This window comes from Mobula hypostoma, chromosome 6 (genome assembly GCF_963921235.1).
Source record: "Mobula hypostoma chromosome 6, sMobHyp1.1, whole genome shotgun sequence".
Lineage (NCBI taxonomy): Eukaryota > Metazoa > Chordata > Chondrichthyes > Myliobatiformes > Myliobatidae > Mobula > Mobula hypostoma.
This window is the reverse complement of record NC_086102.1, coordinates 115,227,227-115,242,283: the sequence shown is the minus strand read 5'-3', so window position 1 is coordinate 115,242,283 and position 15,057 is coordinate 115,227,227. Positions and strand designations below refer to the sequence as shown.

The 15,057-nt window shown below is 45.0% G+C and overlaps 1 protein-coding gene across 1 annotated transcript in view; it reads left to right on the top strand.

The window, feature by feature from the left end:
* Positions 1–15,057, top strand: part of ftcd (formimidoyltransferase cyclodeaminase) — a 54,786-nt gene that overhangs the window by 10,071 nt on the left and 29,658 nt on the right. The window contains exons 2-5 of the mRNA XM_063051514.1: positions 3,288–3,471; positions 4,535–4,663; positions 7,211–7,299; positions 12,280–12,459. Coding sequence (XP_062907584.1) covers positions 3,288–3,471; positions 4,535–4,663; positions 7,211–7,299; positions 12,280–12,459 — 582 coding nt within the window. The remainder of the gene's footprint in view (positions 1–3,287; positions 3,472–4,534; positions 4,664–7,210; positions 7,300–12,279; positions 12,460–15,057) is intronic.

Genomic DNA, 15,057 nt, shown 5'->3' with positions numbered 1-15,057 from the left:
TGGCACTGTTGATCAGAGATAGTGTCACGGCTGCAGAAAAGAAGGAAGTCATGGAGGGGTTGTCTATGGAGACTCTGTGGGTGGAAGTTAGGAACAAGAAGGGGTCAATAACTCTACTGGGTGTTTTTTATAGCCCACCCAATGGTAACAGTGACATCGAAGAGCAGATAGGGAGACAGATTCTGGAAAGGTGTAATAATAACAGGGTTGTCATGGTGGGAAATTTTAATTTCCCAAATATCTATTGGCATGTCCCTACAGCGAGGGGTTTATATGGGGTGGAGTGTGCTAGGTGTGTTCAAGAAGGTTTCTTGACACAACATGTACATAAGTCTACAAGAGGAGAGGCTGTACTTGATCTGGTATTGGAAATGAACCTGGTCAGGTGTCAGATCTCTCAGTGGGAGAACATTTTGGAGATAGTGATCACAATTCTATCTCCTTTACCATAGCATTGGAGAGGGATAGGAACAGACAAGTTAGGAAAACATTTAATTGAAGTAAGGGGAAATATGAGGCTATCAGGCATGAACTTGGAAGCATAAACTGGAAACAGATGTTCTCAGGGAAATGTACAGAAGAAATGTTGCAAATGTTCAGGGGATATTTGCATGGATTTCTGCATGGGTACGTACCAATGAGACAGGGAAAGGATGGTAGAGTACAGGAACCGTGGTGTACAAAGGCTGTTGTAAATCTAGTCAAGAAGAAGAGCTTACAAAAGGTTCAAAAAGCTAGGTAATGATAGAGAGCTAGAAGATTATAAGGTTAGCAAGAAGGAGCTCAAGGAAGAAATTGGGAGAGCCAGAAGGGGCCATGAGAAGGCCTTGGCAGACAGGATTAAGGAAAACCCCAAGGCATTCTACAAGTATGTGAAGAGCAAGAGGATAAGACAATGACAGAATATAGTATTAATGGTAAGACTCTTGGCAGTGTGGAGGATCAGAGGGATCTTGGGGTCTGAGTCCATAGGACACTCAAGGCTGCTGCGCAGGTCGACTCTGTGATAAGAAGGCATTGACCTTCAATCATGGAATTCAGTTTAGGAACCAAGAGTCATGTTGCAGCTGTATAGGACCCTGGTCAGACCCCACTTGGTGTACCGTGCTCAGTTCTGGTCGCCTCACTTTAGGAAGGATGTGGAAACCATAGAAAGGGTGCAGAGGACATTTACAAAGATGTTGCCTGGATTGGAGAGCGTGTCTTATGAGAATAGGTTGACTGAACTTGGCCTTTTTTCCTTGGAGCAACTGAGGATGGGAGGTGAGCTGATAGAGGTGTATAAGATGATGAGAAGCATTGATCGTGTGGATAGTCAGAGGCTTTTTCCCAGGGTAGAAATGGTTAGCGCAAGAGGGCATAGTTTTAAGGTGCTTGGAAGCAGGTACAGAGAAGATATCAGGGGTAAGATTTTTATGCAATGAGTGGTGAGTGTGTGGAATGGGCTGCTGGCGGCCGTGGTGGAGGCGGCTACAATAGGGTCTTTTAAGAGACTCCAGCACAAGTATATGGAGCTCAGAAAGATAAAGGGCTATGGGTAACACTAGGTAATTTCTAAGGTAAGGACATGTTCAGCACAGTTTTGTGGGCCGAAGGGCCTCTATTGTGCTGTAGGCTTTCTATGTTTCTATGTTTATTGACATCTTTCCTGTAGGTAGGTGACCAGAACTGCACACAATACTCCAAATTAGGCCTCACTTATATTTTATGCAACTTTAACGTAACATCCTAACTCCGGTTCTCAATACGTTGATTTATGAAGGTCAATGTGCCAGAAAATCTCTTTATGGCCCTATCTACTGTCAACTTATTACCCTGACAACCATCAGGCTCCTGAACCAGTGTGGAGAACTTCTCTCACCTCAACTTTGAACAGACTTCATTAACAATGGATTTGCCTTCGATGACTTTCAAGGACTCTACAACTCATGTTCTCAGTATTATTCTTTTGTGTTTGCACAGTTTGTCTTACTCTGCACACTGGTTGTTTGTCGGTCATTGATTCTATAGTATTTCTTCGTTCTACTGTGATCTCAGGGCAGATTATGGTGGTGTCAATTTACTTTGAACTTCTGGGGTTGAGAACCTGCATTAGCACTGAGTGTGGAGAGGGAAGATAACCAGTACTGGTGTGAGGTGGTAGTCCGAGGTGACTGGTGGATTGAGGAGGGATGTAAGATGACTGGCAGGTTGTGCCATGTAGGAGAGGGGAGTGGGGTGGATTTGAGACAATGGCAGGTGGATGATAGATGTAAATCAAACAAAGAAACAAAACTAAGTGGCAAATAGAGTGAGGAGGTGGTGGTGGGGGGGTGGAATATTGGAGGTGAAAAGCAGGGATGCTGAATGTCATTATCATCATCATTATATGTCGTGTCATGACATGAGGCGATCATGGCCTTCTCTCTTTCCATGACCATGACTGTCCTTGGAAAATTTTTCTGCAGAGGTGGTCTGCCATTGACTTCTTCTGGGCAGTGTGTTTACAAGAGGGGTGACCCCTGCCATTATTAATATTTTTCAGAGGTTGTCTGCCTGGTGTCAGTGGTCACATAACCAGGACTTGTGACGTGTACCAGCTCCTCATACGACCATCTACCACTTGCCCCCACGGCTTCACGTGGCCCTGGTCGGAGGTGATAAGCAGGTGCTACAACTTGCCCCGGGGTGAATTGCAGGCTAGTGGAGGGACCAAGTGTCTTACACCTCCTTTGGTAGAGATGCATCTCCACCCACCACCCATATGATAAATGTGTAAATCTGTTAAGTGAGAAAGGTGATAATGGGAACCATGAGGGGAGAGGTTAATGGCGGATGGATCCAAGGGGTGATGTGTGTGGGTAGTGGGTGTACAGAACCACGAGGGAGAGGGTTATGGAATGGGTGACGGACAGGCTAGGAGGGGAAGGGGGTGGCGGGAACAGAGAAGAAAATGGGAACACTGGAGGAGGATCAAAGGGAGAGTAGGACAATATTGGCTGTTCTCTAGGTTTTTGGAAACTTGCCTGGGGCTAAAGAGGATACAAAGATCTTCGTCAGGCCACCGGGAATCTCCCACCTTGCCTCCTTCAGCATCCTGGGACAGATCCTATCATGCCCTGGTGATTTATCTATTTTAATGTGTCTTAATGCACACAACACCTCTTTCTTCTTAACATCATCATGTGTTAAATATCAACATAGCTCTACCTCATCTCACCATCACTCATGTCCTTCTCCTTGGTGGGTACTGATGCGAAGAATGAATTCATGAACTCAGCTGGCTCCATGAATTGTTTTCCTGGCAGGTCATTGATGCCATTGCTGACGCCATTTCACAAACCAAGGGCTGCTCGCTGTTGGATGTGGATCCTGGCCAGTCCACCAATCGCACAGTGTACACATTTGTCGGCTCTCCAGAGGCTGTCGTGAACGGAGCACAGAATGCTGCTGAGGTGGCCTATCAGCTCATTGACATGGCAACACACCAAGGTGGGTGGATACTGCTTTGGGATCGGTGTACCCGTGGGGATTGTGTGATGCCAACACAGACAACTCTGTGTGTGGCACGCCAGTAGGCAGGAATGGGTGCTGAAAAGATCCACAAGGAGGGCTTGAGTTACCTGGAGAGGCTGGCATTTGTTTTACCTGGAGCACAGGATCATGCATAGGCAGAAGAAATTAATTAAATTAATTTAATCAAATGTCAGAGTGAGTTTTTTGGGGCAGATGATTTGTTTACATTTGAATTACTTTGGCCACCAGACTTCTATTTGACAAAGTACTGTGGATTGAGTCCACAACAATGCGCTTCCTAAAAAGGTGCGAATACCAGATGCTTCTGGCACCGTAGTTTGACCAGGTGCTGTAGTTTCGAAGACAGTATTATCTATACTTTATAAATATTAATTGTCTTCTATGTTAGCACGTAAAATGCCAAATAAATGTATTGTGGATTTAACTTGCATTCCTAAAAGCTGTGAGTACCAACCCAGACATGTTGGCGTCGGAAAGAAAGGATGGAGATAGATGGTGTGATATTTTGTATATAGCTTCAATAGGGAGCATTGTCTATGCATTGTCTATAACTTTTTAAAGTAGCAATTGCCTTTGTGTTTAGCATATAAATATCGAGCCTACATTGGGCTAGCAGACCTTTCTACCGAAAGCGTCTCTGTCCGTATGATGCCTGCTGTACCTTGTTGTGTCGAATAAAGAAGCTGCTTTGTATCTACCAGTGACTGTCTCTCTGGTGATTTCATCCACGTTACAACATCAAACACAGCACAGGCATAGAGGGGTAAAGGGTTTCTGCACTGTACAACTTTCTGTGTTTTGTGATTGTGGTCTCATACCCTTCCCTCCTACGTAATCTTTCATTTATCTGTCACCCATGTGTTACTCAGTCTATGCCTCTTATCTCTATAAGTCACCTCTCATCCTCCTTCACTCCGGAGAGGAAAACCCCAGCTTGCTCAACGTACCTTCATAAGACTTTGTGGTGGCTTTGGGAGATGTTCTGCTCTTGTCTTAATATTCTGAGTTTTGCTGGCAGGTGAACATCCCAGGATGGGCGCTTTGGATGTGTGTCCCTTCATCCCAGTGCGTAACGTCCGCATGGAGGAATGTGTCCAGTGCGCAGCTGAGTTTGGGAATCGACTTGCGGAGAAGCTGGAGGTACCTGGTGAGTGAGTACAGCCTGGACAAACCACAAGAGGAACCTTAGGACCCTGTTGGAAAGAGGACAGTTGCACACAATCAGGTCCCTGTGGGTGGCTGAGAGGGATGGGGAAGACAATCAGGTCCCTGTGAGCGTCTGAGAGGGATGGTGCACAGAATCAGGTCCCTGAGTGCATCTTACCATCCTCTGAGTGAAGAAGTAGCCCCTCATGTTTCCCTTAAATATTTCACCTTTCGCCCTTAACCTATGACCTTTAGTTCTAGTTTCACCCAACCTCAGTGGAAAAAGCCTGCTTGCATTTATCCTACCTATACCACTCTTAATTTTGTATACCGCTATCAAAACTCCCCTCAACCTTCTACACTCTAGGGAATAAAGTCCAAACTTATTCAAATTTCTCCTATAACTCAAGTCCTTGCAAGGATTCTTATAAATTTTCTCTGCACTCCTTCAATCTTATTGATATATTTCCTGCAGGTGGGTGACCAAAACTGCAGACAATACTCCAAATTAGGCCACAGCAATGTCCTATACAACTTCAACATAACATCCCAACTCCTGCACTCAGTACTTTGAATTATGAAGGCCAAAGGCTGTGATCAATAAGAACAAGATTACTCAGTGGCCGATCAGTAACTTGCCTAACAGAAAGCTCCCAGTTCGAGATGTGAGTGTTTCACATCCCCATTGAGAGTCAAAGAGCTAAGGAGCACTCAACAGGCCCTTCAGTCATCCCTGCCGTGTTGCCCTTGTTACCTATCTTGCCCACAATAGGGTACTATCCTTCTATGCCTTGCCTTTTAAGCATAGTCATTGTATCTGATTTCACCGCCTTCCCTGGTAGCATGTTCCAGATATCAGCCATACTTCCTACCTTGCTCCGGTGAAAACAAGTCCAGTCTATCCCATCTCTGCCCGTTAATGAAATCCGGAACTCCATCCTCTCCTCTGCAGCCTCTCCAGTGTGAACACCTCTGGAGCTTTTGGAGGGAATGGGGGAAGGGGTTTGGGCGACTTGGAGGGAGGTGGGTTTCGGAAGGGAACTCATTTATGGCGTGCTGCTCTTTGTATGAAGAAATATTTCCCTCCTCAAGTGTTTAAGATTATGGCTCCTTGTATTAACTCAGCAACTAAAGAAAATACTTTTTTCAGCTTCAATTCCACATCCTTTTACCGTTTTAATAAAACCCCATTTAGGTTGAACACTGAACACCTACTGTTGCCTGGATTTTGATTGCACTACTTAAAATATCACCCATTGGCAAGAGGCAAAAGGTGGGGGCAAATGACAGCTGGGTCCACTAAGGGCCAGGAACACTCTTTAACTGTTGAGGAACAGAGAATTCAAAGGAACAAGCAACTTGGGCCACACAACCTGATCTCATCATTCAAGTCCCTAAATCCTGCTCATAAACACAGAAGATTCTGCAGATGCTGTGAATTCCAGAGTAACACACAAAATGCTGGAGGAACTCAGTAGGTCGGGCAGCATCTAGGGAAAGAAATAAAGATTTGACACTTTGGGCTGAGACCCTTCGTCGGAACTGGATGAAGGGCCTCAGTCTGAAAAGTTGATTCTTTATTCCTCTCCTGCAATGCGGCCTGACCTGCTGAGTTCCTCCGAAATTCCTGGTGTTGTTCCGTTTCCGCCGCCGCCTCTGTGCCAAAGCAGAACGTGGTCCTCGAGATGGGCGTGGCAGTGGCTGTGTGTGATGGAGGCATCACTTTAGTCTGAGTCCTGAGCCTTCTTGACACCAAACGTTCTGTCAACCTTCTCAATTGCCTTTAATTAGTTGTGCATTTACATTGAGTGATTTTCTCCACAGACTGTCATATCTCCTTCTTCCTCTGAATTCTCTGCTTCTCAGCAGTTAAACAGTGTGCCTGGCCATTTGTGGCCCCAGCTATTGCATGCCCTCCACTGGAGCTCTGTCCACCACATTTCTGACCCACTCACCATTAGGTGATATTTTTAGTAGCAGGATCAGGACTCAAGGTGGTGTCCTTAAGAACATATAGAGCACAAAACATTACAGCACTGTACAGGCCATCAAAATTGGCCTTTCTCCAATTTAGAATCTCAGCCCAAAGATCAGACCTATCATTCTCCAATGTTCATAGAGCACTACAACACAGTACAGGCCCACAATGTTGTGCTAACCTTTTAACCTACTCTAAATTCAATCTAACCCTTCTCTCCTACACAGCCCTCTATTTTTCTATCATCCATGTGCCTATCTAAATGCTTCTACCACTCTCTGGCAGGACATTACACAGAAAGACCACAAACAAAATGTACCTCCCTCATCCTCCTCATACTTTCCTCCAATCATCTTAAAATTACGCCCACTTGTATTAGCTATTTTTCGCCCTGGGGAAATGTCTCTGGCTGCCCTCTTGATGGATGACTCTTATACACGTCTATTAACCTTCCTTTGTTCCAGAGAGATTGCTTGATCCAGGCAGCATCCTGGTAAACCCTCTCTGCAGTTTCTTTAGTCACCCAGCTTGTTTGTGTCCGAGCGAATAACACTGTTACTCTTCTTGCAGTCTACTTATACGGAGAAGCAGCACGTAACGAGCATCGCAGAGCACTGCCCAGCATTCGAGCTGGTGAATATGAAGGGCTACAGGGAAAGGTAGGCAAAGGAGGATCGACGGTATTTAGAGGCACAGGAGGTGCTGGAATCAGGAGTGATACACGATCTGCTCAGAGGGTCAAGCAGCATCTGAGGGGGAGAAAGGAACTGTCAAGGAACTCTGGCAAAGTTTCGACCTGAAACATCCACAATTCCTTTCCTCCCACTGAGAATGCTTGTTGACAATGGTATGCTGGCATTGGAGAGATAATTATCCCTCTCAACCCCATTGTCCTGCCTTCTCCTTGTGACCTTTGGTGCCCTTTCGAATTTTTTAAAGCGTGTCGTACCAGACGTTCAGCCGTGGTGTCAGGATTAACTGGGTCACATTATGAACGTTCCTCACTCGGCCCTTGTATTTTTTTAACGAGGCCGAGTGGCTAGCTCGACACTCAACCCGGCATGGATGGAAAGCGTGCTGCGGGGTGGCCCGACCTGGATTCGAACTCGGGAACCTTCGCTCCAGAGTCCGGCGCTGATCTCACTGCGTCACCAGCTGGCCCCCTTTCTAATCAAGAACCTATCAAGCTCTGCTTTAAAAATACTCAGTCATCTGGCGTCCACAGCCATTTGTAGCAATGAATTCCACAGACTCACAACCCTTTAGCTAAAAAGATTTCCTCTTCATCTCTGTTCTAATTGGATCTTCCTCTATTCTGAGACTGTGCTCTCTGGTCCTAGACTCCCCCACTATAGGAAACATCCTCCATCAACTCTATCTAGACCTTTCAATATTCAATAGGATTCAATGAGATCTCCCTTCATTCTTCTGAACTTCAGCGAGTACAGGCCCAGAGACATCAAATGCTCTTTATTTCTTAACCCGTTCATTCCCATGATCATTCTTGTGAACCTCTGCTGGACGCTTTCCAATGCCAGCACATCTTTCCTTGGATGAGGGGCCCAAAACTGCTCACAATGCTCTCAGTGTGATCTGATCAATGTCTGATAAAGCGCCATCGGGCAGTGCTATACAGCTTGTTAGGCAAGACATATTAAGGTGCTGAGTAATCACTGCCACTTTTTTCCACAGTCTTCATCATTCTAAACACTAGCTGGGACCCAAGCCTGAAAAGGGAAGTGATTAGCTAAACTGTGAACGAAGAGAACCGCACTCATGTCTGGTTGTGCCAACATCAGAATCAGACTGACTGTCACTGGCATTTGTTGTGAAATTTGTTAACTTTAAGGCAGCAGCACAATTAAAAACATGATAGATAAATAAACATAAAGAAAAAACTCAGTAACATTAAGTTTAATTATTAATTAGTTAAGTTACAATTAGTGCAGTATAACAGAAATAAGAAAGTAGCGGGTTGGTGCTCATGGGTTCAATGTCCATTTAGAAATCGGATGGCGGAGGGGAAGAAGCTGTTCCTGAACAACTGAGTGTGTGTCCATAGAAACCATAGAAACTACAGCACAGAAACAGGCCTTTTGGCCATTCTTGGCTGTGCCAAACCATTTTCTGCCTAGTCCCACTGACCTGCACACAGACCATATCCCTCCATACACCTCCCATCCATGTATCTGTCCAATTTATTCTTAAATGTTAAAAAAGAACCCGCATTTACCACCTCGTCTGGCAGCTCATTCCATACTCCCACCACTCTCTGTGTGAAGAATCCCCCCCTAATGTTCCCTTTAAACTTTTCCCCCCTCACCCTTAACCCATGTCCTCTGGTTTTTTTCTCCCCTTGCCTCAGTGGAAAAAGCCTGCTTGCATTCACTCTATCTATACCCATCATAATTTTATATACCTTTATCAAATCTCCCCTCATTCTTCTATGCTCCAGGGAACAAAGTCCTAACCTATTCAACCTTTCTCTGTAACTGAGTTTCTCAAGTCCTGGCAACATCCTTGTAAACCTTCTCTGCACTCTTTCAACCTTATTTATATCCTTCCTGCAATTTGGTGACCAAAACTTCAGGCTTTTGTACCTCCTTCCCGACAGTAACAGTGTGAAGGGGGCATTTCCCAGGCAGTAGAGATCCTTAATGATGGACGCTGCCTTGCTAAGTCACGGCTCTTTGAAGATGTCAATATCAGTATAAGGGAGGACTGGAGAATGCAGCTGACAGAGTTGGATTAGAAAAGTGCTGCCATGCATTCAGTGGCCACTTTATTAGGTACGTCCTGCAGCCATCCACTTCAAGATTTGACGTTTTCTGCGTTCAGAGATGCTCTTCTGCACACCACTGTTGTAACACGTGGTTATTTGAGTTACTGTTGCTTTTCTGTCAGCTTGAAGTAGTCCGGCCATTCTCCCCTGACCTCACTTATTAACAAAGCATTTTTGCCAACAGAACTGCCGCTCACTGGATGCTTTTTGTTTCTCACACCATTCTTTTCTAAACTCCAGAGACTGTTGCTCGTGATAATCTCAGGAAATCTGAAGTTTCAGAGATACTCAAACCACCCCATCTGGCATCAACAATTATTCCACAGTCAAAGTCACTTAGATCACATTTCTCCCCCATTCTGATGTCTGGTCTATACAACAGATGAACCTCTTGACCGTGTCTGCAGACATTTATGCATTGAGTTGCTGCCGCGTGATTGGCTGATTAGACATTTGCATTAACGAGCAGGTGTTGTCATCCAGGCTTCCTTTCGTTGGCAACAGAGGGAACCAGCTGCTCTGTAGTTCAGGAGGTGGTGGACTGACTGAGCTTACAGCAACTATTTGGCTCATTGTATCTTGCTGGCTAAAAATAGAGCTATTTTGGTTACTTCCTCTTCTCAGTTCTTGTGCTATATACCATTTTGTTGTGAATAATATCTCTACAACTCCACACTAATCATTTCAAGATTGGAGACTGGTTATTGTCATTCTGCAGTAAGGAGAAAGAAATGGTTGTTACTCTGGATCCTGTGCAGCATAAAGAAACGCAATAAATATAAAAACATAAGATTAGCTTATCTACACAGACTGATTGTATGTACATAAAGTGATACTAGGGACAGGAGTATCTGTACATAAGGTGACTCTGACAGGAAATAATACAGGAGAGGTGGGGGAGAGAGGGGTGGGGTGTGTTAATGGGTGGAGATGTTAATCAGCCCAATCGTTGAGAATTAATTAAAATTTCTGCCTCTATTTACGGATGTGACTGTCTTTCTCTTCGCTCTATCAGGGGTTCTCATCAATTTATCTGCCTCAGTTAAGTCTCCCCTTGGCCTCCTTTGTTCCAGAGAGAACCCCAGCTGAGAGAGACTTTCCTCATAGTTATAATTCTTCAGCCCTGCCTCTATCTCAGTAAATCTCCTTGGCATCCTCTTCTGTCGTATTCTTCTCCTAGTGCAGTGACCAAAGTTGTGCACATGCTTTCACTGTGGCCGAGCAGAAGTTCACTGCGCCTGTATTCTGACGAAATGCCCCATGTAAACACGAGATTCTGCAGATGCTGGATATCTTAAGTAATACACACAAAATGCTGGAGGAGCTCAGCAGGTCAGGCAACATCTATTTTGGACTGGAAATGAAGGGAACAGAAGCCAGAAGGTGAAGGAGGGGGGTAAAGACAAACTGGGAGGTGATAGGTGAAGCCAGGTGAGGGGGATAGTAGGGGGATACACTAAGAAGCTGGGAGTTGATGGATGGAAGTGGTAAAGGACTTAGGAAGGAGGAACCTAACTGGAGAGGGCAATGGACCATGGAATAAAGGGAAGGGGAATCATAGGGAGGTGATGAGCGGGTGAGGAGAAGAGCTGGAGTAAGATGGAAGCCAGAATGGGCAATGGGAAAAAGTGAGAAGGGGAAGGAGTGAAAAATTACCAGAATTTATCGAAAATCAATGTTCGTGCCATTCGGTTGGAAGGGACACAGAATATGAGGTGTTGCTCCTCAACACTTCATATGCTCAGATGCTGCCTGGCCTGCTGCGTTCACCAGCAACTTTGATGTGTGTTGCTTGAATTTCCAGCATCTGCAGAATTCCTCGTGTTTGTGTTGCTCCTCAAAGCTGAGTTTGGCCTCATCATTGCAATAGAGAAAGCCATGGACAGATATATCTATATGGGAATGGGAAGTGGAAGTGGAAGTGAAGTGGGTAGCTACTAGAAGGTTTTGCCATTTGCAGCAGACAAAGCAAAGTTGTTTGACAAGGCACCTTCGTCGCTCAGGAGCTGTCCAGGGAATTGTCCTGTCTGCCTCCTGAGCCATCTTATCCACCAGTCCCACTACTGCACAGATCTGTGGAGTTGGTCTCCAAGATCCTCTGTCCCCAGCAGCTCTCAGTATCCCACCATTTGTTGTACATTCACTGGCCTTTTTTTTTTGCCTCCTGAGATGCATCACCTCACACTTCTCCATATTCTGTTTGTCACTGTTGTTCTCACCTGACCAGTCCAATGGTTTCTTCCTGCAGAGAGGGAACTCTCCTCAGAGTCAGTTTTGCTAACTTTTCAATTATGGGCCCTTCATTCAAATCTGGGGACCATTAACTGAGCCCTGGGGAACATCACTATGAGACAGATAACCAAAACACTGTAGATGCAATCACAGCGCAGGGACTGACTTTCACTTCACACTATTCCTGTGTTTGCTTCCCTTCAATATCCTGGTCCCTTCCGCCACAGTATCCTCAGAAATTACTTCTCAGACTTAAAGTAAAACACACAAAATGCTGGAGGAACTCAGCTGGTCAGGCAGCATCTACTAAAGTTTGTGGTCCTCTTTACAGAGAGGGTAAGGTGGGAGTGGGGCAGGGTGATGTTTGGGCCCGGAAGTCTCTTGGATATGGACATAAAGGAATGCAATTTAGCTTTGACTGGCACATGCCATTCCAGAAAAACCACAATTTCAATGGCCCAGCAGCTTGTGTATAATGGATGATAGAAAAATGGAAGTCTATGGGGGAAGAAGGGCCTAGATTGATCTTAGAGTAAGTTAAAAGATCGGCACAACATCAAGGGCTGTTCATTGCCACAGTGTTCCATGTTCTATGTTCTAATAACCCCATCCTGTTGTGTTCCAGTTACAGGATCCTGAATGGGCTCCCGATTTTGGTACAGCAACCTTTGTTCCACGCTGGGGAGCCACGGTAACCGGAGCGCGGAATTTCCTCATTGCGTACAACATCAACCTCTTGAGCACAAAGGAGCAAGCTCACCGCCTCGCCCTCAATATCCGAGAGCAGGGCCGAGGGAAGGGCCAGGTCGGTGCTCTTCAGTGAAAACTCAGTCGCTGCTTGAGGTCATTCTTTACAGCAAATCTACTCAGCCGTGGCTTTCTCCAGATGGTATCTGGGAAGTTCTGGTTTGTTGGTAACAGATCAATAGCCTTCCGAGCAGCAAAAGAGAATGTTTAACAGGTCCACCTCTTAACCAGTCTGCAGCTGATCAGTTTATCTAAATCAATGTTAAACCAACCTGTAGTGTAGGAAGGGGCTTTATAAAGCTGAGGTATATAAGACACTAGTAAGTTCTGAGGTTGAGGCTTTATAAGGCATTGGTCAGACCACACTTGGAGTATTGTGAGCAGTTTTGGGCCCCTTATCTAAGAAAGAATGTTCTGGCATTGGAGAGGGTATTTAGAGGAGATTCTCAGGAATGATCCCAGTCATAAAAGGTTTAACGCATGTGCAGAATTTCATGGATCTGGGCTGGAGTTTCAAAGAGCGAAGGGGGATCTCATTGAGACCTATCGAATATTAAAACGCCTAGATGTTTCCTATAGTGGGATGGGGGTCGGGTAAGACCAGAGAGGACAGCCACAGAATAGAAGAACATCACTTTAGAACAGAGATGAGGAGGAATTAAATTAGCCAGAGGTGCCGAATCTGTGGAATTCATTGCCACAGGCAGCTGCGGAGGTGAAGTCATTAGGTATATTTAAAGCAGAGGTTGTTAGGTTCTTGATTAGTAAGGGGGAGGGCAAAGATTATGGAGAGAAGTCGAGAGAATAGGGTTGAGAGGAATAATAAATCTGCCAAGATGAAATGGCAGAACAGATTTGTTGGGCTGAATGGCCTAATTCTGCTCCTATTTCTTGTGGTCTTATGGTCATATAGGAAGCTGGTGACACTGGCAAGGACATAAATTCTGCCACCTGCTTCATTTTTCCCATTAGTATCGAAGAAAAGTTGTAGCAAGTGGTTTCAATGAACCCAATGTAACTAGCAAGATGCTGGAGGGCTCGACTCAGCAGGTCAGGCAGTAACTCTGGATGGAAATGGACTATATGTTTAGGGTCAAGACCCTTCACTGGATAAAGGTTTTCAATCTGAAATTTGAACTGTCCATTTCAAAGTTCAAAGTAAACTTATTATCTAAGTACATATATGTCATCATATACAACCTTCAGGTTCAGTTTCTTGAGCACATACTCAATAAATCCATAATAGAATAATAACCATAATAGAATCAATGGAAGTCTGTGCCAACTGAGTGTTCAATGAGTGTGCAAAAGACAACAAACTGTGCAAATACAAAAAGAAGGAAATAATAATAAAAAAAACAAATAAGCAATAAATTTCAAGAACTTGAGATAGGAAGTCCCTGAAAGTTGAGTCCATAGATTGTGGGAACATCTCAATGATGGGGCAAGTGAAGTTGAGTGAAATTTCCCCTTTGGTTCAGGAGCCTGATAGTTGAAGGGTAATAATTTTTCCTGAGCTGGTGGTGTGAATCCTGAGGCTCCTGCACCTTCTTCCTGATGACAGCAGCCAAAAGAGAGCACGCCTTGGGTGGTGGGGGTCCCTGATGACGGATGCTGCTTTCCTGAGAGAACTTTTCATGAAGGTGTGCTCAATGGTGGGGAGGGCTTTACCCGTGATGGACTGGGCCATATCCACTGCTTTTTGTAGGATTTTCTGTTCAAGGGCCTTGACTGGCAAAGATGCAGCCAGTCAATATTCTCTCCATTACCCATCTATAGAAGTTTGTCAGAGTTTTAGATATCATGCTGAATCTTTACAAACTCCTAAGGAATTAGAGACACAGATGTGCTTTCTTTGTAATTGCACTTACAGGACAGGTTCTCCAAAATAATAACTCTGGGGAATTTGAAGTTGCTTACCCTCTCTGCTTCTGATCCTCCAAAGAGTACTGGCTCATGGATCTCTAGTTTCCTCTTCCTGAAGTCAATAATCAGCTCCTTGGTCTTGCTAACATTGAGTAAGAGGTTGTTGCTATGGCAACACTCAGCCAGATTTTCAATCTCCCTCCTATATGCTGATTCATCGCCACTTTCGATTTGGCCTGTGAGAGTGGTGTTGTCAGCAAACTTGAATATGCCATTGAAGCTGTGTTTAGCCCACGGATGCTGCTCGAGCCATTCAGTTCCCACGTTACCTTGTATGCTCATCCTGATTCCGGCATCTCCAGTCTCTTCTGTCTTCACTTTGTCCAATGCCTGTTGTTTCAACACCCAGAAGAATCATTTGCATCCAGGATGAAATTACAGTCCCAAGGGATCTGCGAACTCCTATACCAATCTTCCTGAGAGCAAATGCAGCCCAGACCATGTCCATACCATATGGACAGCTGGCTCAGCTGGAACGATGTGGGTCGCAGACACAAAGCCCATGTTATAACCGTCAGAGCAACTCACACAAAATGATGGAGGAACTCAGCAAGTCAGGCAGCATCTATGGACAAGCGATGTTTTGGGCTGAGACTCTTCATCAGAACTATCCTGATGATGGATCTTGGTCCGAAAGGTCAACTGTTTAATACTTCTCCATAGGTGCTGCCTGACCTGTTGAATTGCTCCAGCATTTTGTGCATGTTCCTCTGGATTTCCAGCATCTGCA